The sequence below is a fragment of the Centrocercus urophasianus genome, unplaced genomic scaffold, assembly GCF_019232065.1.
Source record: "Centrocercus urophasianus isolate 14NV4802_14NV808 unplaced genomic scaffold, USGS_Curo_1.0 seq_11, whole genome shotgun sequence".
NCBI lineage: Eukaryota > Metazoa > Chordata > Aves > Galliformes > Phasianidae > Centrocercus > Centrocercus urophasianus.
In genome coordinates, this window is record NW_024884253.1 from 49,110,164 (window position 1) to 49,131,536 (window position 21,373).

A 21,373-nucleotide genomic window follows, 5' to 3' on the forward strand; every position below is an offset into this window, starting at 1 on the left:
AGGTTTTATGTAGCTTTTGTAGAGCTTGTCTAGATTTACAATTAACAATCCAACAAAACAGAAGGAAGAAAAAAAACCTGACACGAAAAAGCCAAGCCAGGTTTGAGGTGCTGTGCACTGCGAAGGTACTGCCTGCATGGCTATAAATAAATCCGAGAATTATGTCCTTAATGATGTTTATATAGCTCAAAAAAGAAATGGTTGGTCTGGGTGTATCACCAGTCTCTGAGGATTATTCAGATACCTGCTTTTACTTCAGCTTGTGCTGCGGGTTATGGAAGTTATTTTTAGATGAGACTCTGTAAGGAAATGCAACTGGATCCTGCTAGGGCAGTCAAGGGGCAAGTGGCAGGAAACTTTAAAGTCCTTCTGTAAACCTTCCTTGTGGGTCCTATGCCAAGTTTGAGTGGATTAAGAGTGTGGTTATTTTCCTGTACCATGTAAAGTCAGACTAGAAATGAATTTTTCAGACAAGTAACACCAGTTAGGTCCTATTTTCTCAGAAAAAAAGTCTTGAATTTTAACTGGCTCATGTGTGTTTTCAGTTATGGCTTGCTATTCTGGTTCTCAGTCCCAGTTCTAGTCTTCTTTGATTTGTATCCTGTTGTTTTACATTAAGGCTGTGTTCAGTACTCTTTCAAAATCAAGGATGTGGACTGAAAGAGGATTGTGGAAATCAAACTTTGGTCAGATGGTGAGCCCTCTAGTGTAAGTAACATGCTTGCTAGCCTTAGTACAACTTCCTTCAGAGTAATCCAGAGACCTCTGTGGAATACTGTGTCTGAGAGAGAATCAGTGTATTTTACCTTGTACAGTTGGTGGTTTTGTTGTACCTTGCAACTCGTATAGGTATAAAAATACACATTTTTCTACAATAGAAGGCTTTTTTAAAATGGAATAATAGTTGTTGCAATTTCAACAGTGGTGAAATGACTGCATTTTGCAGTGATTACGTTTGTAATTTCTAAAGATAGTCAAGAGGCTTCTTGAAAGTTAAGGTGCGTGTGAAATAATATTGAATAAATTTCATATTCATTTGGAATTCCATTTCTGAGTTGTGTTCCTTTAGTGCCTGTGCATTCATGCTTTCATGATGGGCACTACTCATAACACGGAACCTTTTTTGCTGTTACTGCATGGCACCAAATGGAGGTGATCTGTTCTGGAAGAAGAGCTTTTACAGCTTAATATTGAAATTGTTTTGAATTGCTGCTCTTGTGCAATCCAATCATAGAGACAATTGCTATCTTGATGGTTTAACACAGCCAATATACTGCATCAGATAGGTGTATCTGGCAATTTGTTTCTTTTCTGTGAATTTGTTAGAGTATATGAATAAGTAGAATATCATCTTCCTTGCCTGCTTTGAATTTAAATAATGAGGTTTATGTGCTTCTGTCAAGTCTGTAGGAACTCAGAACTCGAACAGAAGTTGAAGTGTCAGGTGCAGTTAGTCTGTTCCAGTATCATAGTGTTTACTGTCTTAGGAACTCTTCCAAATGTTTGAAGTACGTGTTGTGTCTCTATCTCTAAAGAAAAAAAACAGCAGAACTTAGTTTAGCATTTGACCATTACCTCGCAGGTACTTAAGATGTTAAGAATGCTGTGATAAAATTAGCATAATGCCTCCTCTGTTTAAGAAAAAAATATCTGTCTATATATGTGTATATGAACTTCTTGCACCAGCAGCTTGAATCAATCATACTATTTATTTCTTCATTACTTTAGTATGTATTATTCTAACTTGGTTGATAGAGTATGCTTTGCATGTAAAGGTTTATGTGCTTAACAGATGTATGATTTAACCAGTTTTTAGAAACATACTGCCTTCAGATTACCTTAGGTTAAGAATAATTTGTGCAGTATAAGCAGGTTTCCTTTCCACAGATACATGCGTATTTAAAAGAATGACTTTTTTTTTTTCTAGGTCCCTTTACAGATGTAGTAACCACAAATCTCAAGCTACGAAATCCATCAGATAGGAAAGTATGCTTCAAAGTGAAGACCACAGCGCCTCGTCGATACTGTGTGAGGCCAAATAGTGGAATTATTGACCCAGGATCGTCTGTAACTGTTTCAGGTAAAATCAAATAGTTGTGGGTTGTGTGCTTTTTAGACTTTTCATCACGTTCTCTAATAGTGATCTCAGAGGCTGTTGTAAGTATGCCAGCTTTTCAAAAAGGCTTAAAAGTAAAACTGTTTCCCTTCACTAGTGTAAATATCGACTTTTGATGGTGTAGACTTGCAGAGATGCATGAAAATGGTCTATGCCAGAAACATTTGTCGTTTGCTTTGTTTACCTGCAGGTCTCTATATGTAAAGGAAGGAAGAAAGTTGGAAATGGACAGTGAGATTAACAATACCTTTACTCCAAACTACTGTATTCATGTTTCTGTCTTTAAGTGGGACATTACTCAACTGCTCTGTGTCTCAAGTTTAACATTTGATAGTTCATTGCATTAAGCAAAAACCCAAAAGGTTCATTGCTGTGGAATAGTTGTTTTGATAGTACTGGTCCCTGTTGTCTGAACTCTGTTATTTCATAAAAGAGCTGTGTGTGTTACATAGCATATGTGAAATGACAGTCATTAAATTGCTTTTAATTTTTTTTTCCCCAGGTAAAAGGGGAAGAGCTGTTTTATAGCCGTAAGACTTGAAAAATGTAGACCTTGGGATGCTTCATGTTTTTCTTGGTGTTAAAAAAAGGATCCTTACTACGCAGCGTTGTGAACCTTGAAGCCACACAATACTTTTATTTTTTTCCCCGTGAAGTTGTAGCTAGGTTTGGCTTATATACTTCATTCTGACAATCAGCAATATTTTGATAGTTGGACATGTAGTGGTCTAAATCTGTATGAGATTGGATTCTGTCATTCTCAAGAAAATGAATGAACAGTAGATACTGGCCTTGTGACTCAGTAAAGGATTTTGGTAGATTGTTCTCCCAATTGTGAGTTAGTAATTTTCTGAGTAAGGGAGTTTTCAAGCCAGAAAAGGAATGTGGACCCATCATATTGCCCAACATGGAGAGAAGGAAATCTCTTAGATAGCTTGTGGTCTTCCAGATTGTAGCAATAAAAGTAATGAGCTTCTAGATCTCCTTAGTCTAGAAAGCCAATTTTTGTAGCAGCTCTGAAAAGATATAGCAAAGCAAAAAGGAAACGTGGTGAAATTCTTAGAGCTTTTCAGGTTCATAACTGTCCCGTTGTATCCTTGGGGAAATTTAAAAGCAGCTGAGGAACTAGCTTCAGGTGTTTGTTGAAAAATTGCAAGAAATAACTTAGGAAAGCTTCTTAAATTTTGATTGATTAAAATGTTAAGATTAACTTTCCTTATAGCCGAGTCATCAGTTCTCCGATCTAATGATCTGTAGAAAGTGACCTTTTAAAACTTCGGTATTGCCATGGACAATTCATTGTTTTGTGGGTGGAAGATTGTTTTACTGAGAAAATTATTTCAAAACTTGGATAATCAAAAGCTTACTTTTTTAACTTTGACTCTCAGTCATTTGTCTCAATTATGTATTTGATTGCTAGACTACAACCGTCTGGTACCAAGGGTTTTTTTTCCTGTGATCCTGCAATATCTCATGATTTCATAGTTCTGCTTCACAGTTACAGTTTGCCTAGAAAAGCTTCTCATTCTTGGAGATGTCAAAGGCCAAGTTGGTTGGGGCTTCAGCCAGCCCAGTCCACTAGAAAGTGCCTCTGCCTGCAGCAGACAAGTTGGAACTGGGCGATCTTTAAGGTCCCTTCTAACCCAAATCTTTCCATTATTGTGCATCATCCTTTTAATTCTTTGAATCGTTCATTTTTTGACTGTCCTTTTGAAAAAAGAGAAACTGCTGTATCTGTTTCAAATATTTTAGCTTCAGTTTGACCTATGAAGGGGAACAGTATCATAGGTCATCACAGCTGGTTGACTTCCCATTTTGTGTCTCTGTGAATACTGTTGTTTCTGTGTTACAGGAATCTCGTGCAGTTATTCAGCTGCAGTAACTCCAAGGTGCAGCTATTTAGTAACAGCTACTATTCAGAATTAGGACTTTTTTTTACTGCTGTTTTCTTGTTGTGTTTTGTTGTTATGCATGATTTCTTTTGGGTCACTTGGTAGGCCAAGTGCACAGATAGTTTTTTCTAGTGACCCACTTTATCTCACGCATCTCTCTACTAAGTGTTTTCAGTGCTGACTCATTGTTCATATCATTAAAAATAGATTTCTCTCACATTGTTGGGCAGAGAGAGCTCATTGTAGGATACCATGGTCTGAAGCTCTGTATTCAAAACTAAATGTTGACAGTGCTCGCTGACTTTAGCCCATATAAATACATCAGCTGATTCAGAGCCAAGGGAGTTTTAAAATTTATGGTTGGAAATGTGATTTAAAAGCCATTTTAATGAAGTCTGTGGACATTTTATGTATCATTCAATCGTGAATGAGTAGCTTTCAACATTTTCATTCAACATTTTCAACAGTGTTTATACATTCTTTCAAAAACACTAGGTCATAGAGACCTGCTTTTCTACTGTTGATCTGAATGGCTTTTCCTTTACTTTGATGAGTGAGGTTAACTATTTGTTATGTATCATCTATACTGGTAGCTTCCTGTTGGCTTTTCGTTCCAGTGTTCAGTATACTAGCATTCTTTCTTCACAGCTTTTTACTGTTACTTGTTGCTGTTCTTCCTTCCGGTTTTCAGGCCCATTTAAGATATATCCTGTGGAGACAAAACCCTCCAATGTGGAAAATATTATTACCTTACTAACAGGAGGCTTGATTTCGTAACTATTTGTTGTAATTCTCCTAGAGCTGATACCTGAACTGTTTGTGGATTCCAAGAATGTGCTGAAAACTGCAACTTCTTCCTTCATGAGGCTTTCCATGATTGTTCAAAGCCTAACATAGCTTTCAATAGTTCTTTGAATTCATGAATTCTTTCCATGAAGAAAGAAGAACAAAGGATAAGTTCCAGAAGATTGGAGACTTGCCAGTGTGACTCCCATCTACAAGAAGGGTCGTAAGGTAGATCCAGGGAACTACAGGTCTGTCAGCCTGACTTTGGTGCCAGAGAAGGTTGTGGAGCAGATTGTGTTGAGGGAGATTACGTGGCATGCATGGGACAACTGGGGGATCGGGCCTAGCCAGCCTTGATGGATTTGTGAAGGGCAGGTCCTGCTTTACCAACCTGATCTCCTTCTATGATCGAGTGACCTGCCTGGTGGATGAGAGAGAGGCTGTTGATGTGGTCTGCTTTGACTTCAGCAAGGCCTTTGACACTGTCTCCCACAGTATTCTCCTGCAGAAGCTGGCAGCCCATGGCTTGGACAGGTACACTCTTGGCCGGGTAAAGAACTGGCTATAGGGCTGGGCCCAGAGAGTGGTGGTGAATGGAGCTAAATCCAGCTGGTGTCTGGTCACAAGTGGTCCCCAGGGGTCTGTGCTGGGGCCTGTCCTCTTCAGTGTCTTTATTGATGACCTGGATGAGGACATCGAGCACACCCTCAGTAAGTTTGCAGATGACACCAAGTTGGCTGGAAGTGTCGGTCTGCCTGGGGGTAGCGAGGCCCTGCAGAGGGATCTGGACAGGCTGGATTGCTGGGCTGAAGCCAATGGGGTGAGGTTCAACAAGACCTAATGCCAAGTTACACTTCAGCTGCAACAACCCCAGGCAGTGCTACAGGCTTGTTGTGCTGAGGGACGTGGTTTAAAGAGAACTATTGGCGATAGGTGGACTGGATGATCTTGTAGGTCTTTTCCAACCTTGGTGATTCTATGATTCTATGGTTCTGTTCTCTGCTGGCTTTCATTCAGTTGTGCTTTCAGCTGTTACCTAGTGGTCAAAGAGTACAAAGTTATTTAACTAGCTATCGAAGGATTTTGCCAGTTCTCAGATAGTAGAAAGCTGGCTTTGCTGTTTTTCAAGGTTTTTCCTTGGTGAAAGGAAGAGTACTATATCTTTTCTGTAGTCTGTTGATAGAAATGATCTTAGAAATAAATTAGTGTAGGAAGAAGCCTTTAGTTTAATGATTTATGTTTTGGACCCAAGTAACTAATGATTGAGTAACTAATGAGAAACTCTGGCTTTAAACCTTTCAAAATAGGATTGTTTGAAAGCATGTCAAATACTGCAGTTCCTTTCACTGCTTTATTTTAACTCAGATTGCTAGATGTAGTGATAGATTATTTAATTGTCCTTTGATTATGCTGTATGCAGCTTTCAGCAGGGAAAAATACTTAATAAGCACTCAACAGCAAACATCTGCAACATTTAACCAGTATGTAGGGTCTAAAATTAGGTGGCAGTATGATTTGGAAGTAACTTTTCGTATGGACTAGTGAATTTGGAGAGACAAAGGTAATCATTTTGATATTGTACTTACTGTTTTATCAACTTATACAGTTCAGTTCTACTGTGAAGAATTTGCTTTGTGTGAAAGCAAGGGTGTTGAACTGTTCATCCAATGAAGATTTAGAATTGTGGGAAATATAATTTCTAACAATTCAATTACAGCAGTATTGAAATCTGACTGAACTTCTTGAGAACATATGGGAAGCTTGTTCAGAGCATACAGTGGGTTTTTCTAGCTAAATGGGTGTTTCTGCTGTAGCTTTTTTTTCCATTGCTGTAAAATAGCTAGCAATATAGATTCCTGTTCATAGGACTCCATAAGTACATAATTCATTTTATCTGAGATCACTTACATTCACCTTAGTTTTACATAAGGATTCACTAAGCTTGAATTCAGTTTCAATGAGACTCAAGTGTGTGTGCATTGTCAAAAATCTATCTTTACAGTTCTCTCTGGGTCATCAGCCTCTGGTAGAAAGTTGGAAGTGTGGACGTGTGTACATGCATGTACAGATACTTGTTATGTTTTTATTGTCCTGGACTCCTATCTGGATTGAGTCAACAATTGTCTTTCCTGATCTGCTCTATGGAGGTACACTGTGCTGGTCATCTCCTCATACTTCTACTTCAGTAGTCCTCCAGTGCTACTATGACAAACCTTGTATGATCAGATATTTCAGTCCCTATGCTGTGCTCATTACATCCGTAGATAGGCAGCTATATCGTATAACATTCTGGTCTGAATTACAGACATGTCCTTTTCAGTCCCTTTGAAGTAAAGAAACCATGAAAATAATGACGTCAGAGTGATCTGGCTTCCCCTCTGGGCTGTTTTCTAAACACAACCACGATCACTAACAGAAAACCAGCCTCCAAATGGCTTTGTACAGTTTGGTTGGATGAAGATTCTGTACTCTGTAATTGAAGCATTCCTTTAAAAATACTGTAGTAGTGCAGTAATAATTGAGATGATGAATATTGTTATGTTGATGTTATTTATTTTTCCACTGAATTTGTATATACTTCAAAATAATAACTTTGAAATTGAGTTTCCTTTCTCAACCAACAGAATTTTCGGCTTTGGAAAGCAGTCATTCAGAAATTGTCCTGTCACAAAAGTACTCCTTCTTGTATATTCTATCTCTGGTACTTGTAGTACGAACTGGTTTGTGTCAAAAATGTCTGGTTTTGTTCAGGCAGGTGGTTGCATTTTTTAATTTTTTTTTTTTTTTAAATCTGCATTAGATTATGTTCAAGGCTGAAAATGCAGAGGTAAAATACATCAGATAAAATACAAAGAGAGGGTATTAAGTATTTAATGCTTCACTTACAACTGCCTTTACAGAAGGCTTGGTTTTGGATTCCATCCCTCTTTCTCCACTGGTAAAATAGAATTCAAATGCATACATGGATTGTGAGTACTTTTAAGCAAATGTTAGCTGTTAGGCTGGACTTAAGGATAATAATGTCAAAACCTGAATAAAATGTATTTTGTAGTTATTCTCTAACTAATCACTTTATCTTTTAAGAACTGAATTTGAAACTTTTCTACAGTGAGCTATTAAAGTCCTTGACAGCATTACTTCTCTTAATAATTCTGGTCTGAATTAAGTATTTCAGTAGTTTTGCTCCTAGCTAAAATTAGTATGTCTTTAGAAGTCAGTTGAGCTTCTACTGGTTGGTGGCCAGTGTAACACAGGTTCTTCTTCCCTTTCTCCCTCGGATAGATGTTGTAAAGTCTGCCAGAGTTCTTTTTCCTTTGCATTCACTCAGTCACAAAGTGTGTTTATTCGAAGGGAAAATCCTATGGTGTTTGTTCACTCTGTGTCTTAGTGGATGCATTTTTTTCTTACTTGTTTATTAAATCTCTTCTTGCTATAGTAGGTGGAGAAATAATCTTTAAAGCTACATTATTAAGGTGTTTCCCCTCGTTACTTGTTGCTACAGTGTGTATCTACAGTATTTTCAGTGCTGCCTTCATGTCTTAACTTTTGGTGTCTTGTCAGTGAGAATCTGAAGTGTGTAGCATTTTTTTTTTTTTTTTTTTCTTAGAGTGATGAGATCATGTAGTTAAATGTTTGATTTTATTCTTTTGAACAGTAATGCTGCAGCCTTTTGACTACGACCCAAATGAGAAGAGTAAACACAAGTTTATGGTACAAACAATCTATGCACCACCAAATATTTCAGATATGGAAGCAGTGGTAAGTAAAAATGGGATAGAATTACTAGTTTGGACTTTTTTTTTTTTTTTTTTTAAATCAATCTTAAGTTTAAATGAATCATGTTTTCAGAGTGTTTTATTTTTGGAAAATTGAATTTCCTCCGAACAAATATGATTTTTATGAATGATTCAGGGTTTTAAATATTAAATACAAGTTCAGTTCACAGAATTTGCCTATAGGACTGATTAAATCAAGCTAGTAGTAAATCAAAGGTAAGGTCTGTTCAATGTTAAATTACTGTTGCGTTGTATCTGATCTGCAGCTCATTGAAAGCACAATGATAGATTTATTTTCTTTATTAGTAGAATAAGTTGTGTATTCTGTTTTTGGGTGGGACTGGTCCAGTGAAAGATCAGAAAGAAAAGATTAGTTTTGTGCATGTAAATTCAGAAGAACAGCTTAGAAGCAATTGGAAGGCTGGCCTTCAGTTGTCAGAACATGCTCTTTAGAGCATACATGGGCTCCCATGAGCATGTATATATCCGAATCCAGGGGACTGCTGCACGGACTGCTGTTTCTAAACACTTCCCCGAGTTCAAATGGTGATTCATGCATTTCCATGGAGGAAAAGTAAACAAAGTAAAGATAAGGTTTATGAATCACTAAAATCCACTAAACCTCTGCAGGCTGAGGCTCTCTTCCTGTGTGTATGAAGGCAAAGATGATTGTGGCATTTCTCTCCACTGGAAACACTGGAAAAGTTTTTGTTAAGCTTTTGAGACATGCGGCTACAAAAATAACATCTCTCCTTGTTGTCTGGTTTACTTTTTTTTAATATGCTCTTGTTTATGTGTGAGAAGTGAAGCATCTACCATTTGGTGAGAATATAAAAATTCATTTCAGAAATACCTTTCAAATAACAGCTTTCTCAGAGTGTTGAAGTAAAGAATACTGAGGAACAAATCTGGCAGAAAATCAGTAATTATAGTTATGAGTTAGCGTGTAATTAGTGCCAGTGACAAAAGAGAACTAAAGAAACTTACTCTGGAGCTAAGTATAGAATTGCTAAAAGTGTCTTTCAGCAATTTATTTAAAATGGGTGCTTCCAAGATAGAATGTAAGGAGCAGTGATAGACCGATTCAGATGGTACTCTATTTCTGATTGTGTTACAGAAACCATTCTGCTGTCATTCTTGCTGTGCCCTACAAATCTCTGGATCCATCTTGACATTCAGTTCACTTGATTCCATTTCCAGACTGAAGTTTAACCACACCTAGCTTTCAGTACATCTGTAGTAGTCGAAGGTGAATGAAGTGCGGACAAAAGCAAATCTGAAAATTTCAGCTAGGGCAAGGATAGTATTCAGCTTTGTAAGAGTTATAGGGAAGCTGTAAGAGCAGGCTTAATGAACTGTTCAGGTTTTTGTGTGACTGGTTTAATAAATAACTATGTTACTTGTTTTAGTGGAAAGAAGCAAAACCCGATGAGTTAATGGACTCCAAATTGAGATGTGTGTTTGAAATGCCCAATGAAAATGATAAACTGGTAAGTAAGGAAAGAGTAAAAAAAAAAAACCTGTCATACACTGTTAGGATCCTACAGAAATTTGTTTGCATTTTTTTTAAAGCTGTTTGGTTTGTTGGTTAAATGGATTGTTGGAATCTCCACTAAATTAAATGGACAGGACTGGGCTTTCCTTTGTATAACAACATATGGAGTGAATTACATTAAATTTCAGGATGAACACTGATATTCTTTGTGCACGGTTTGTGCGTTGTAGAGCAAACAAATCAGTGTTGTCTTCCACTGTATATAATTTGCCATGGTACCATAATTTCAAATTGTTTAAACTAATGCAAACAAATTATCCTTTCATCATTCTTATTCCTGACTGACTTTAGCATTATATTGCCGTCAGATAAAAACTGAGTCGTCAGTGCTGCATACAGGGAAAAGCAAATTGAATCATTTGCTTTCTGAAGTATTAAATGCTTTTCAGTTTTAAAAATTCTCTTCCTAATTCATCTGAATGAGGAAAGGAAGTACTGTTTAGAAATTAATGTGCTCTGGAAGCCCTAACTACATCATTTAAGGTAGTGGTGCAGACAGATAATCCAGATGAAAAAAAACCTCTTAAATGTGTCTGACTTCAAACAAAATCAATTGTGTTTGTATAGGAGATGACATTTTCATTGTATGTGTACTGAAGAAGTCTGTTTTGTGTCCTCTGATGTTTGGAATAATAGTTAGCTGTCAGTTATCTAGGTTTTTTGGAATACGATTGAAATTCTTACAAGTTAATGCTTTTTTACTGTCATTCTTCTCATTTATGGAATCTTAATACTGTACATTTCCACTTATTTACCTTTAATTTTTTTTTTTTTGGTGCTGCTGTTAGCATCATGAGATAAAGTGCTGAAACAGGATTTCTGTTAGTGACCTTATTTACGTCATTACTTTGACTTTTCTTTAATACAGTCCAGTTTGTACTGTAGTCAGGTAGGTATGTTAGGAGGAAGTTTATCTTTTTTGGTTGAGGATAACTGAAGGTGTGGGCTTTTATTCAGCTGTATAAGTTGCCTATGTGTGCCTCTTACTAAATCATACCTTAGATATAACATAGTAGTACAGAATACATTTATACTTTCTTTAATGTGATACTTTGATAGTATAGACTGCACATAGTTAAGTTTTTCTGAGTAGCAGCATGAGGTTGCAAACCCTGATGTTTTAGCAGGTTTAGGCACTGGCTCAAGCCTTGTGATGAGAAATCTGCCAGGACCCTCAGAATATGCCTTACTTACCAGGGTGCAAATACTTCAGTTGGCTGCTGCTCTCTTCAGATGCCTACCAGTCGCAGCCTGGAGACTGATATAAGGGAACCAGTCAGGGAGGTGAGACAGCAGAGGAAGGAGGTTTGCTTTGGGAGATAAGGTCTCTGTTGAAGTCCCAGTACTACGAAAGGAGCTCTTTTTAGCTAATAAACAAAAAAAAAAGCTCCAAAAAAAAAAACAAAACTTCTCTGCTTACTCATGGTAAAAATAGGCTGGTCTTTTTAGATCCAGTTAGGAGAGTGCCTGTGTAGAATAGCAGGGTATATCTCTTAGGCTGCCTGTGGTTGCACTGCCGAAGATTTAAAATGCTAGATATATTACCTTTTAATAGGTTTTCTGTCACGTTCAGGTTGGACTGCTTTCCATGCAGTGAGATCTAACAGATGATACAGCTCTGTAGTTTATCTAGTAGACTTATTGCAGCTTGAATTTTAATGAGTCCAGTCTGAATTTCAACACAGCTTTGTGCTGTTCCCCTAAAGAACCTTCAGATGGCTTGGTCTGGAAGGGACCTCAAAGCCCAGCCAGCCCCAACCCTCTGCCATGGGCAGGGCTGCCCCCCAGCAGCTCAGCTGCCCAGGGCTCCATCCAACCTGGCCTCGAGCACCTCCAGGGATGGGGCACCACAGCTTACATGGGCAGCTGTGCCAGTGCCTCACCACCCTCTGAGTGGGGGAGGAAAAAAAAAACACAACAAAAACAAATTCTGCTCTTTTCCACTTAGTTATTTTCCTACCAAGTTCAAATGTTATTTGGTGCATTTTATGTTACTGTGCACTTTGGTGCCTGCTGAATTAGTGTTAAGCAGCTTAAGTGCTTGGTTTTGTCTCTGTGGCACATAGTACAAAATGAAAGCAGTAGATTCTTCTTTTGCTCTTTAGTACTTCCACTAATCAGAACTAAACCAATCACAGAAGTCTTTTATTTAGAGTACTGTAAATATAACTCTCTATACTAGTTACTGGATTGTGTTTCAGTTTTAAGCTGTGGATAATTTTTCTCTAGGTAAGTACAATTCTCAAGTCATTCTTAATATTTGTAGAATGATATAGATGCAAGCAAACCCGCTCCGGTACAGAATACATCTAAGCAGGATGGACCGATGCCAAAACCACATAGTGTTTCACTTAATGATACTGAAACGAGGAAGCTAGTGGAAGAATGCAAAAGACTTCAGACAGAGGTTATGAAGCTGTCAGAAGAAAATCGGCACCTGAGAGTAAGTTCTGCTTCCTCATTTATATTGAAATGATTCCGTGCTGCTTGATTGAGAAGTCTAGTTTGTAATGAGACTTAAAAATGTTTATTCTGGAATTAGATACAAGTGTGGGAAAGTGAAGGTTGATTTGCAGTGTAATTTTACTGTTGTGTATGGTTTATATGTTTCTGTGATTGAGACTTTGGGATTATCATAGGTGAGATACTGAAGCTACATGGTTTTCTTAAACGAAATGCAGTAAATATAGGCATAGGTGAGGTGATTTTTAGTTACTTTTACAACCCAGATTTAGGCTTACTAGCTTTTAATAGAAGTGTTTTATTATTCATTCTTAAGAATAAGTAAACGAGATCCAAATCAGTAATACAGCATCTCTGATTATTAATCAAAAAGAGCAACTGATTGACCAGTGGAAGTAAGCAAACACTGCTTTCCAGTACCTTCTATGTAAAGGTTCTCCTTCAGTAACTTGTAACTAATTGATAGGTGACTTTGTGACTTTCCTGTCTATTTGGTATTGGGTATGAAAGATTTCACAGGCAAGTGTAGCCTTTTAGTGATCTCTAAAATAATGTAATTACTGTAATTCTGCTGTTGTTCGAACACTTTGATAAATAAATACGAAGCAGGTGTTTCTCTTTGCCAGTAAGGAATTACTGCTATTTCATTCTTACATGGTAAGTAAAAGTAGGATTCTTTGTTTTGCCTAGCAAGAATTTTAGTATCTTTCATAAGCAGAGCGTGGGCAAACTATCTCTATTTGACATGAGGCCATTTCTTCCGTGGGTTTAATGTGCTATAATATTACTTTTCAAATTGCTGTCTTTATTTAGTTAAGTAAATTTGACCTTTGAGTTGGGTTATATAAAATTGTAAAATAAATAAATTTAAAAAATAGTGTTTTTGTATTCTTAATCTCTGTGTATTTTTTTCCCCCTTAGGATGAAGGCTTGAGGCTCAGAAAGGTAGCACACTCGGATAAATCTGGATCACCCACAGCTTTGGCCCTCAGAGATAATGGCTCTAATTCTCTTCCATCACTTCTTGTTGTAATTGCAGCCATTTTCATTGGATTCTTTCTAGGGAAATTCATCTTGTAGAAAGGATGAATGAGAGAAGCATGCAAAATGCAGCTTCTGTTTTTTTGTTTTGTTTTGTTTTGTTTTTCTTGGCCAGAAAAAGATTTGTTTACCTACCATTTCATTGGTAGTATGGCCCAAGTGACCATTTTGTGTACAGCATCATAACAGGCTTTGCCTTCAATGATCTCGCACGGTTAGAAAACACAATCTAAAAAGACAACTGTTCGGCTACCGGACAAAATTGTACATTAAGTCATAAATAGCAGGTGTCAGTTGCACAGTCAGTCCTTTATGGAAATTCATAAATAAAGAATTGTTCTTTCTGTGGTTTTAATAAGAGTTCAGAGATTGTTCAGAGTCTTGTAAATGTTATTTTAATAATCCTTTAAAATTTTATCTGTTGCTGTTACCTCTTGAAAAATGATCTATTAGATTGCTAATCCCACTCATTCAGGAATATGACAAGAGGTATTCTGGGGGAAATGGTGCCTCTTACTGTGTAAATTTTCTCCTTACCTTACTTTGCTAATATCATGCAGAATTTCTTTCTTATCCCTTGTGAGGCATTGTTGAGAGTTCTTCATCCTTACAATCCTGTCCCATAATATTTAACATTACAAAAGAAATAAAATTGTTAACAGATTTTCTGCTGGGTAGCCTGTTTGTGTGTGTCATACTTTTAGAAGGGGATTCGTAACGAGTTCATTGTTCACGGCAGTTTGCTGCTTGTAACAAATTTTGAAGTTTATTTGCATAAGTCTTTGGCTTAGACTGTTGTAATTGAAGTGGGAAGAGGAGAGGAAAAAAAAAAAAAAGAAGGGTCTCCAATCTGTTTGTAAAAAAAGAAAAAACAAAAAAAACCATGAAAGAAAACAAACAAAAACAAAAAAACCCCACCACAAATGGTTTCTGGCCGTTTTCAGCTACAGAGAGGATAATTGTCAGACTTGTTTTGGGACAGAATAATTTGGATATCCAGCAGGTACAAATACCAGGCATGAATGTTATCAGTATATCAGCAATTTGCTTGCAATGTGCAAGTGTAATAATCAACTTTCTGCTCCATCCTTGGATTTTTTGGGTGTCTTCCAGGAGTCAACATTATTCTCCTTTGATTTCTTAAGGGTGCTTAATTCAAATGTACCAACTTACTGGGTCTGTAATTCCATTTTAGTAGACAATCAGAAATGTAATTTGAATGATTCAGACACCCGTAATGAAATTCCATGATGCAAAAGAGTTGGTATTTGCTGAGGGAGCCTTAGTTGCTCACTACTTGAAAACAAGTCATTTTATGCAACTCTTGGCAGACTTACCCATGTTAACCATGTGTAGCTACGTTTTAAAGAATGCATTTTGGGGGTCTAAAATGCTTCCTGCACTTAATCCTAAGTCTAGCCTCATCTTCAAATATGTCCTAAAACAGTCAGTAGTAATGCAACAAAATAGCTGTGCTTTTAACTAAACATAATCCACTACAGGGAATTACTTGTAAACTGAAAAATTACAGAAGGAATGTATTCCTGTAAGTGACATTGTTTATGCTTTTGGACAGCTTGACTTGATGTGGTGCAGCTAAGTGTGTTAGACCTTGGTATATGCACACGTTACCTAGCTGAGAAAAATGTTCTAGAGAAGATGTATGTTATCTTGGTTGCCTTTGATTTCTAGTGCTTTTTTCTTCTTTTTTTTTTTAAAGAAAACTACGTCATGTTCTGTCATTTCTGTCTGATAAACTTTTTATAAAATCTTGCATACATGCAAGGAAGATGATGAAAATACAAATACTGTTTATCTTTTCACTTAAGCATGCAAGCTCAGATGTTTCCAATTACTTGTTCCAGTATCTGCATTCAAGTCGCCTTCCATCCCAGTGACTGGAAACACTGTTAAAGTCTTGATTATTTTGGTTCTGCTGGTTCGAAATAGTGTAATTCTCCCAGTTTTTTTCTTGAAATAGAACATTAATGCATCAGACTTCCATAGCCTGTTCCAAACTAACTATGTTGAACATAATGAAGGCAATAAGTGTGCAGGATGTGGTTTGCCTGAGACAGAGCAGTCATTCCTGCATAGAAGGAAAAAAAACATTCCTTGGAGATCTCAAAATATTTACAGCATAGTGTATGGAGGTTTTCAGGGGTAGCTTTCAAGACTTGAGAGCAGAAAAAGGAGTCATTGCTCAGTGTAGCCAACAGGTTCTGATGTCTGGCAGCAGTAATGAGGTGAAAACAGTGATAGAATGAGATGGGAATGACCGATTTTCATAAATACAAAGCAGGTGGTCATAGAACTTGGTCGTGGTTTGAGTAATGTCTCCAAAGTGAAAGTGTGCAGCGGTCTCATAACCAGTGTTCTTACTGATGGTATAAGGAGACTGTCTTGGTTTCCAGTAATCCCTTCATAGCTGTATATAAAATGTAATGCTAAAACTATTTTGCTCTCAGGAGTTACTTTGGATGAGATCAACTGTATTCAGTGAATTCTGTAATATGGATTAAATTGTTTGTGTTTGTTCCTGAAATGGTTAGAACTTTTTGCTTTGTCTGCCTGCTTACTTGTGTATGTAAGCATGGGGAAATAGCCTCTGCTGCTCCTAATGACAAGATCAGGTGACAGTGCCCGTGAAGTCCTGTGAGGCTAAATGTGCAACTTGAGTTAAATATACAACACAAATCCTATTTTGACTTTTCAGAAGAACAAGATGGAGCAAGTGTACAGTATCAAAGTAGTATTAAAAGCTTTTCTGAACTCATCACTCTACAGAAGGGTGATGTGATTATTCAGGTGAAGAAAAAGCCTTGTTAAATAGAAAATAGAACTTCTGTAGTAATTCTGGGCACCACATTTAATCCACAGTAAAAAGGTGTATATGTATGAATTTGATTTTGAAAAAGTTATTTGCATCAGTGCACAATTTATTTGTGCAATTCTACTCATTCTCTAAAAGCTGTTAGACTTTTAGAGTCTGTTGATCAGGCTTGCATGTTTTCTGCTGCTATGATTGAAGCATTTCCACTTGAGAAGCAACCGGACATTAGCTTGAAAGTCATTGTCCTCTTGGAAGGAGAGGGGGCGGAGGGAGGAGGTGGAAGATGACATCTTGCAAAGGGGAAAGACAAAGTCAATAAGCAAAACTTATTTTTCAGGCCTTCTTCAAAGATATTAAAAGCTGAAGTGTTAATAAACCATTAAAAACTTAGTAGTGTCCTTTTTTATTATGAAACTTCTCCCCGAATGCTTATGTTCTGTAGGCTTTAGGATACCCAGTAGGTGTATGTAGGTCTCTATCTAGGAGCATCTTACAGGTGGTCTGACTGCCCTGCTGTAAGGACTGCTGGCGGATAGCACAAAGCTGGCATGGATGGAGATTGGGTGCTGGAGTGAATCTGCCCAGCGCTATGGGTGCTGATGACTTGCTTGATTTACAGTAATCATCATGACAAAGAATTATCTTTTTTTTCCTGTTTGGAGTCACGAGTGTCTGTGAGCAGACTTGCCAGCACGGACTCTTGCTTCAGTCTTGCAAGAGATGGAAGATCTTTGTGGCTACAGAGCAGCCCTCATATAGATCAGTATTGACCTGCCCTGTTCTTTATGGGTGGATTCAATTTCTGCATCGTGTCTTTTTAGCCACGTTTCTGTGAACATTGTAGCTCACTGCCAGGTTTCAGGAGAGCCCTGCTGCCAGAGACTGTCCCTGCTGGGCTTGGTCCTTCCTGGGGTCTGACTTAGATGTTGGCTGAAATAGAGGGGGGGAGGGAGAGGGAGGGGTTAAACACCCAAGTCAGTTTTCTGGAGGGATTGGGCTCCTCTAGGAGTGACAATTGAATGAGAGTGATTTCTTTATTCCCTGTCTGAACTTCCTCTCCAGGGCGTTCAAGTAATGTAACTGAGTATATAATTGCAGTTGGCCTGTTGTGCTTTTGTTTTTGTATGCTGATTGCGGCAGGATTGCAGAAGGTAGTGGTAGTGTCATCTCTTTCCCTTTTAAATGACAAGTGGCTGTGTAGAAGTGAGCTCTTGCACAAAACCATTTGTGCTTCTTCCTCCCTTGCTGGGACAATGGTTCACACATTTGTGTGGCGATGTGCACTCGGGAACTGATCTGGGTGAAATCCATGTTTTTCATGTTTGACAAATTAAATGGTTGTACAGTCATCTCCCCTGCATGCTGCAGTGCCATTTTATTTAAAGTTTGGTACCTGTTTATGTAATGCTGCTAACACTGCCAGCAGCACATTAAATCCTGGTGTGTGCTGTAGCTCCTTCTGTTTCTGGCAGCAGCAGGATGTTCTTCATCCCCTCCCTTTCCTTTAGAAAACTTCAAGGGGTGTTACTCTGTGCAGGCACATGAGACAGACAGCTATGAAGGATAATAGCTAGGGAGTCTCAGCTCAGACACTTAAATGAAAAACGGAAGGTGACGGAAATAGTTGTTAATTCTTCTAATCTCATGTGTAAGAAAAAGACAGTGTGACTTCTATTGATCTGCTTATCATCCACGTTATGCAAAAATAAAACTTTAGTTTAGAAGTACTTTTAAATGTGGCCTGCTGATGGTCATGTAAATTCAAGAGCATAGGTGAATTCAGAGAGATTGCCCCAGACAGTCAGTGTGCAGGCAGTACCTAAACAGCAGTCTTCATCAGTGAGATTTGTGCCTCAGTCACCCCATCTCAGAGATCAAGATGAGCAAGTGCTGGAGCAAATGGTTGGGGTAGGGTGATTGAGGTACAACCTCAGTTCTCTAGCATACCTCCATCTTGTTTATCATCAACCCTTCCTTAGTCCTTGTCTAATTGTTGTTGGGTTTTTTTTTTTTTTTTTTTTTTTTTTAAAATTTCATTTCTTTAATTTTGCTGGTTTTCCAAAGTGCTGCTTTATCTTGCATGGAAATCTTTAGTAGGCTTTTAAAGCATCACCTCAAAAAACTAGCTGTTGCTTTTCTGTCCCTGAAGCTGTGTGTTAGGCAGAAAACATCTCTGTTAGAGGTATTTATCAGTGGATTGTGTTCACTGGCAGTACATCCTGACCTTAGTAAGGACGGCACCAAAATCAAGAAACACCCTCAAATCCAACAAGAGTAATAATGAAACCTACAAAACCAAAACCCACCTCAACATTTGGATGTGTTTTGTTGGCAGTGCATAACAAAAGGTTTTTGTGGAGTTGGTGCTGTAGAAGAAAGTAAATAGTCCTAAACCTATACACCCACCATGGTGGTGATGCGACTTGCTCTGTACTTAGGAGTGGCAAATTATTTTTCCACTGCTATATTGATAGTCCAAGGACAGGTGATAAAGCTGTCCTTTGATTTTGGAGGCGCTTAATCCAGAAGTGTCAAACACCTCTTCAAACACCCCATGTAGGGCTCCTGCAGGCAAATGTGCTCCAACAGTAGGAGACTCTTAGAGGTTAAATCCATGATTATGTGTTCTCTTGAAACTAGTGAGTGCCTCACTGATAGGACAGCTTTCCAGACTGCATTACGCTTCTGCACTGGTTTGAAGGCTGGCTCAAAGAGCAGTGATGATAAGGATTTAGAAACTGTCTGGGTGGATGAAGATGGTGCTCTGTTCTGTAGTGTTTGAGGCAGTGCTTCGAATCATGCAGGACAGTCTGTGGTTCATATAGCTGTGCCTTGGGAAAGCTCAGGAGAACTGACAGAAAACAAGACCTGAACCTGGCTCAAATGCAGCTCTCTGGAACGCTCACCTGAGCCGCTAACGAGTGCAGCTTTGATAATGGAAGGGTGCTTCATAGAAGATGAAAGCTCATGCAGTAGCTAATTTGCCTTGATTGCCTTCTTAATCACCTCGGGTTACTTTAAAACTTTGGAAAAGATGTGGGAGCTCGGGAGTGGCTGGTGTCATGTAGAAGAGGCAGTCACGAGAAGAATGAGGCGGGCTGTTTCAGAAGCTGCTCTGTTGATGGCTTCCTTTTCCCAGGTCTTCTCCAGGAAAAGGGATCCTTCATCATTAAGCATAAACGACAGCAGCAGGTCTTGTAAACAAGAGAATTCCAAGGGGAGGACTTTCGCTGGAGAAAAGTATAATCCCATGTGTTTGCACCCCTGCTTCTCTAACACACTGCTGAGGCACTTTGGAACTGCTGTGCTGTCATGGCTGTATGAGAAGATGGAAGGAGAAACTGACATTTGGAACTGCTGTAGCAGCCCAAAGTATCTCTCAGACCTGTGATATTAGGGAAAGGGAACTGTGATGTTACGAGCCCATTCTTAGTGCTGTTCAGAAGTTGCATTTGTAGAACTAGAGATGAAGCAGCCAAACAAAGATGGATGTTTTCAATAACCTGCGGTATGCATGCAGCTGCCTCCTGATCTCAGCTATCTCCTTGCCCTGTATGGAATCAGGGAAATGGCAAGCACCTGCTTTTATAATACACAGGGTGAGCCAGTAATGGGCTAATTGTATTGTCAAATACAGTTGTAGCATCTATCACCTGTTGGGAGTTCGTGTAACTCTTTGGGCACTTCTAGCGAATGTGAGATACTGCTCATTAAAAACGCTGGTGATTCCATGAGCGACGTCCTTAAATGTAAGCTGTACGTACGTATACGCGCACCGATCTTTCAGATGCCGTTTATATGTCGGCATCAGGCGAAATACGTTGAAGCAATCCTTACGATTCGGTAGTGGCCGCCAGATGGCGGTGTGCTCTTACCGCCCACCCGGCGGGAAGCAGCGCGGGCTGAGGGCGCAGCAGGGCCGGGCCGGCGGCACCGCGTGGGGCGGTCAGTGCGGATAAAGGCTGGGCGTCGTTGTGATCTTCAGTTTTCCGTGAGGTGCGAAGAGAAACGTGACCTGGGAGCTGGGCATCGATTTGAAGGAATCCATCAGTTGGTCTAGAAAGCTCTAGCCGTGGTTCTGGGCACCTGATTTTTCTGTGGATGGAGTTGCAGAATTTATGTTGGTGATGGAATTAATCATAGAATCACAGAATGGCTTGGGTTGGAAGGGACCTCAAAGCCCACCCAGCGCCACCCCCATGGGGAACCACAGCTTCTCTGTGCAGCTGTGCAGTGCCTCGCTGCCCACTGAGTGGAGAATTTCCGCCTGGCATCTAACCTAAATTTCCCTTATTTTACTTTAAAGCCATTCCCCCTTGTCCTGTCACAATCAGAGGGTGTAAAATGTTGACTCCCTCCCACTATAAGCTCCTTCAAGTACTGAAGACTTCCCAGAGCTTCTCCAAGCTGAACAAGCCCAGCTCCCTCAGCCTTTCTTCCCAGGAGAGATGCTCCAGCAATCTGAGCATCTTTGTGGCCTTCCTCTGGACTTGCTTCAACAGCTCTGCATCCTTTTTATTCTATGGGCCCCAGGACTGGATGCAGTACTCCAGACAGGGCCTCATGATGGCAGAGCAGAGGGCAACGGGAGACCAGGAGATGCAATTCCAAACTGCTTGAATTGATAGCTTTTTCTTTGTTTGAAAGCAATGCTCTCTTGCGCAGCTTTATTTTCCAACAGAACACCTTGGGAAGGGCTGTGTGGTTCCCATGGGAAAGGGCTGTGGGAGCAGTGTCAGCTTAGATAATCAGTGTTCCCTTAGCTAATGAGGATACTTGTGGTTTGATTCCTTGCAACCATCTTTTTTTCTGCCTGAGAAGAAATTTCCTTTCTTTACCTCAACTACTGTGTTCAGTTTTGGGCCTCATCCCTGGAGGTGTTCAAGAGCTGTGTGGACGTGGCACTGAAGG

The 21,373-nt window shown here is 39.0% G+C and overlaps 1 protein-coding gene across 1 annotated transcript in view; it reads left to right on the forward strand.

The window, feature by feature from the left end:
• Positions 1-14,293, forward strand: part of VAPA (VAMP associated protein A) — a 28,153-nt gene extending 13,860 nt beyond the window's left edge. The window contains exons 2-6 of the mRNA XM_042839652.1: positions 1,926-2,080; positions 8,450-8,553; positions 9,980-10,060; positions 12,392-12,568; positions 13,510-14,293. Of these exons, the coding sequence (XP_042695586.1) occupies positions 1,926-2,080; positions 8,450-8,553; positions 9,980-10,060; positions 12,392-12,568; positions 13,510-13,668 (676 nt within the window). The 3' untranslated portion in view covers positions 13,669-14,293. The remainder of the gene's footprint in view (positions 1-1,925; positions 2,081-8,449; positions 8,554-9,979; positions 10,061-12,391; positions 12,569-13,509) is intronic.
• The last annotated feature ends 7,080 nt before the right edge of the window (positions 14,294-21,373 follow it).